The 5,460-nt window shown below is 36.8% G+C and overlaps 1 protein-coding gene across 1 annotated transcript in view; it reads right to left on the bottom strand.

Moving 5' to 3' along the window:
- Positions 1-2,973, bottom strand: part of LOC106465487 (solute carrier family 35 member F2-like) — a 42,503-nt gene extending 39,530 nt beyond the window's left edge. Inside the window, exon 1 of the mRNA XM_022393402.1 lies at positions 2,835-2,973. Coding sequence (XP_022249110.1) covers positions 2,835-2,973 — 139 coding nt within the window. The remainder of the gene's footprint in view (positions 1-2,834) is intronic.
- Between the last annotated feature and the right edge of the window lie 2,487 nt (positions 2,974-5,460).

The raw sequence follows: 5,460 nt of genomic DNA on the forward strand, positions 1-5,460 counted from the left end.
GGCCCGGCATGGCCAGGTGGTTAAGACGTTCGACTCGCAATCTGAGGGTCGCGGGTTCGAATCCCCGTCACACCAAACATGCTCGCCCTTTCAGCCGTGGGTGCGTTATAATGTGACAGTCAATCCCACTATTCGTTGGTAAAAGAGTAGCCCAAGAGTTGGCGGTTGTGGGTGGTGATGACTAGCTGCCTTCCCTCTTGTTTTACATTGCTAAATTAGGGACGGCTAGCGCAGATATCCCTCGTGTAGCTTTGCGCGAAATTCAAAAACAAACAAACCTTTACTGCAAGTCTTTCTTTAGACGGTGTTCATATTTTGTGTGTGAGTATGGAAGTATAAGAAGCATATTTGAAGAAACTTTTCAGTTTAACTTATGAAAGTAACGAGTCTGTCTTTTCATTGGGATAGTTGAATTACGATGACGTAGAACTAGGTCTTATCTACTGGAAAGGAGAGGAGAGGAAGGGGAAAAAAAACAGGTAAAGAGTAATAGGAAGAAAAAGAAAGAAGACACCTAGTCAACATAAACTCTCGAGCTGTGTGACAATCGAACTTATAATGTAACCGCATGCTCGAAGCGTGGAGCGTGATTTTGCAGAAACGGGACGCGAGCCATGGACCCTCTAAAAAAAGGAAATAAAGAATAAAGGAGGAGAATAAAATGTATATTCGCTAGGAGCATATTCTAAACAGCAGTACCAAAAAATATATATATAGACACTTGTATCTAATTTCAAATATAATTTTTATTTTGGTTTTTTTTTAGAATGAACGGTCTGCATTCAGTTATTTCGTGGCTGTGGTTTTTCTGTTTTTGTCACACGTCAAGATGGAATGAAACCCTCCCCCCACCCCCACACACGTCCTGTTTCATTATTCTGCAACTTTACATTTCTCAAAGAGTGGATTAACAACGCCATTCCAGGAGTTTATGAGCAACGAACTTGGGATGTTTGTTCTATAGAAATAAACTTTATGGGATAATTTTGAATTTCGGTGAATGGGAACGGAGCTATGAAAATCAGTAGTAAAAGAAAAAAACAAACAAAGTCGTAACGATGTCGTTTCCGAATTGGAGTGCACGTCATTGGAGTCGGTCATTTGTGTTATCATTATGCAAATATTAAAACCTTAAACCATCCATTACTCACTCACGTTTATACAACATAAACAACGCAAGGACGAGAGGCTTCGTCTTGGCACATTTGCCAGAAACGCGCCACAAAGACATAAATCACGTGGCACGAGATAACGTGATCTACAACCTCGAGGTTCGCGTCTCTTTGAACCTGTACCATTATGAACGTACTCCATCATTTCATTACAAGGAACAGGCAGACGTCCATTAAATTTATATGACGCAATTCCCGACTTCCAGCCACTGTCTTCCTTTCCTCAGTTCTAAGTTGATTTCTTGTGGCGTAGACAGATAGTTACTGGATTTTCGAAGGCGGGAATGGTCGTATTTCCACGTGAGAAGACTTTGTGGACATTTCATAAAACCTAGCATCTGTCATCCTAGGACTTAACGAATACATATATAGTGCAGTAACAGCAGTAAGAAAACAACTTTAGAATATCTTATATTGGTCCTCAAAATACTCCATTAAAATGAAAGCATAAAAAAAACATTTACTTAATCGTCTGGAAGAATAGTCAATGACAAAACTGCAATACTAAAAACATATTAGCTGTACTTTTATTACTACAAGTTTTATTGTACAAGTATTAAGTGATAAAACACTTGCACAAACAATGACTTACGCTACAAGGTCATTTATATGGGTAGACCAGATGTACTTATGCAGGGTCCCCGAAAATGTTCAGTTTAAAGAGTAAATAAAACCAAAATTAAAAGTAACAAATATTTTTATTTCTTGCTTTTGAAGTTCATATTTCATGCCGCGTTGTAGCCTACAGAGTGCATAATTCTTCTCGTGATTCAGGGCACGCGCACATTTTACTGACGTCACGACAGTACAAATTGCAACGTTAAGCATCCCTTATTTGACGTTATTGTACTGTCTACTGACTGACTGACAGACAACACATCACTGTATAATGGAGAGAGTTGTTGAAACAGGTGACCCTTCCAAGCGGCCTTCGGCCCCTTTCGGGGAAATTAATCACTAGACAATGGATAATATTGATAACGATATATTACTTACTGAATAATATTAGTAAGAACGTATTATTTAACGAAATATATTAGTAAGAATGTTCTATTTAATTAATAGTATTTTAGAAATATTTTGGCAGAACTTTAACTTGTAAAATCATATTTTCTTAGCCAATAGTTTATATGCTTAGATGTTTAAAAGTTATAAGAAGAAGAATAAAACGTTGATATCTGTTTGAGGTATTGTGTATGATTACCAAGTAGGCCTAACATTAATAACAGACATATTAATGGTTATTAGTCTTAAAGCTAGTTTGTTAAATATAATTAGAAGGAATAACATATGTTTTACCTTATGACTTAACCGATTAAATTTAAGGCGGGATAGTTTGAAAATGTTTTTAACTGAACTTGATAAATTATATCGAAATCAACAAAAACAACTAAGTACTACCTAAAATTCCATTCTTGCAGTACATTCAATGCTAAAAGCGACCTCTATACGTCACAATTTGAAACCCGATAAGCTTACATAAAATACGACTATTTAAAAGAATAACTTGGTTATTCAGATTACCATAGAAACATAAAACGTGGACACTATTAAAGACAAAAAATATTAAATCTGATATAAATATATTCAGGTGTCTACAGTTATTCAAGTATTGTTATTTTTGTATTGGCTCAATACTTTGTGAATGTGAGGGTCACCTACCTGTCGGAATTTGAATCTTGTAGACTGACTGAAGAAACTGACTTGAAACTCCTGTACCACACAAGAGAAATGAAACGATCTGACCGAGAAAGATGGCCTTCCAAACTTCCCTGTAAGTAGAAGACAGAAACAAAGTCATCAGCTGACATAGTTAAAATAGACATTTCATCTTTTGTCGTTAGTAGAAACGTAAAGTTTTCAGGAATAGTTTAGTTTAAGACATAGTAAAGTACGATCTGGGCCCGGCATGGCCAGGTGGTTAGGGCGCTCGACTCGTAATCTGAGGTTCGCGGGTTCGAATCCCCGTCACACCAAACACGCCAACCATCCAACTCCAGGATGACAAAGGAGGGGGGTTGGGCGCGAGGCTAGCAACTCCACCCCGTAAAAACCAACCTGCTACAAGTAACTGCAACAAAACCTGTCGTTGGCGAGGTGTTGTTGCGGCCCTATGCTCCGCTGAGAGTTTACAGGAATAAAAAAAAAGTACGATCTGATCTTATTCGCTGCATTATTTCTTACTCAATCAGACAGCAAAAATCATTTTTACAACAACAAACTTGCTCTAAAACCATATAAGTACATTAACTTGTATAAGAAGAGTTTAAGACAGATAAATTAAATTTGTCGGCTGGAGACTATTTGTCTAACTACATAATGTTCAAACAAACCATATTTGTCATTAACGTTTCTTTTGTTAACCAATCGGGACGTATCGCGCCTTTCTCACATGACCTTTCAAACTGCGAGTCAGAGACAAGAACAAAATAGCTCACGATAAGCCGGCATAACTCATAGACAAGTGGTGAATCAATATTCATTTTTAATATAGGTAACTATTAAAATATCCCTAGTGGTCCGGTGGTTAACATGTCGAGCTGTGAATCGGAGAGTTCCAGGTTCGTGCCATAATACCTTTGATTTTCCTCCGTACATTCTGCTTTGATTGCGAGAACCAGAGTTAATCCCTTTATCCAGGTTCAAGTCAAGCATATCCCTTCTGGTGGAGGCCCGGCATGGCCAGGTGGATAAGGCGCTCGACTCGCAATCTGAGGGTCGCGGGTTCGAATCCCCGTCCCACCAAAACATGCTCGCCCTTTCAGCCGTGGGGGCGTTATAATGTGACGGTCAATCCCACTATTCGTTGGTAAAAGAGTAGCCCAAGAGTTGGCGGTAGGTGGTGATGACTAGCTGCCTTCCCTCTAGTCTTAAACTGCTAAATTAGGGACGGCTAGCGCAAATAGCCCTCGTGTAGCTTTGCGCGAATGCCGGGCCTGAAGTTAGTCACAATTTTCTTTGGAAATTAGTTTTCATTATTATAAAATATATTTCAGTAATAATATTTAGTGTAAATCGAGTTTGGGAACTGCTTGAACACTTATTAGTTATATTATATTACTTTATAATAATAAATGAACTAGCGATTTCAACTCAATATTTAGAGGGATCCAAAACTGAATCCATTTTCAAAAAGTTTAAGAATAATTTTCAGTTGAGTTAACGCTACAAATACTTATATTATTAATTGTGAAGACACCTGGTGAGTTAATCAGACACTTCTAAAGCAGATTGATCAAGGTAGCTGAACGTTATTGATATTGACTATTTTTGATCAATAGAAATGTTGATTTTAAATACAATATTCATCCAGTTTTTGTTAAACTCCCATCATCTTGAAGAATCCGAACGTCGTATTTAAATTATTTTCTTTTGGCTAGTACTTTTCAACTTCCAAGGTTTTTAGTGGTATATCTTATTCATCAAGCTGTAATATGTTAGCATTCCTATCAATTCTTTAACCATTAAATGATTGGTTATTTAGCCAATCGATTTCAAGAGATAAAATTGAAGCTACCAATAATATTCAAGTACCTATAACGATGTTACTCCTCATTGGTTGTTATTTCGAAGTACATTAACGAGCACTTCTATTATACAAAACCTTTAAGAAATCGACTTATAGTATTTTAAAGTCCTAGAAAAATAATTTGGTTTTGAAAGTTTCTTTTAAATCATAAGTAAATTGGTATGACTTTCAAAAGCGTTTCATTCAAAAAATCGAAAAGTAAGAACATTAAATAAGGCTCTTGGTTTTATTTTCTGATGTTTGTGAAATGTTAGAAAAACAAGCACATGGAAAGACACAACCGTATGTATCACTGTCAGATACACGTGCTTGCTAGGGGTTTCTCTCTCTCTGTTTCAGAGATCACGTGCTCTGTTTCATGCCTTCTGTTGGTTCAAGAGTTATCTACCTGTCAGGAATATGACAATTTCTTACGATTTATTGATTATTTACTTAACAGTAATCAATAATCATTGGTTCGAACCTTGGTTATGCCTTAGAAAGAAAAAACGAGGATTGGTCGGATCAATTTGGTTCCTAAAATGGACATATGGACGACAAACAAATGAGAACACATTAGCAGGAGTGTTTCAACTGAACATATGGACGACAAACAATTGAGAACACATTAGCAGGAGTGTTTTAACTGAACATATGGACGACAAACAAATGAGAACACATTAGCAGGAGTGTTTCAACTGAACATACTGAAAATTCTAATGTACACAAGTAATTCTAATGTACACAAGTAATTCTAATGTGTACAAGTAATTCTAATGT

This window comes from Limulus polyphemus, unplaced genomic scaffold, assembly GCF_000517525.1.
Source record: "Limulus polyphemus unplaced genomic scaffold, Limulus_polyphemus-2.1.2 Scaffold1960, whole genome shotgun sequence".
Classification (NCBI taxonomy): Eukaryota; Metazoa; Arthropoda; class Merostomata; order Xiphosura; family Limulidae; genus Limulus; species Limulus polyphemus.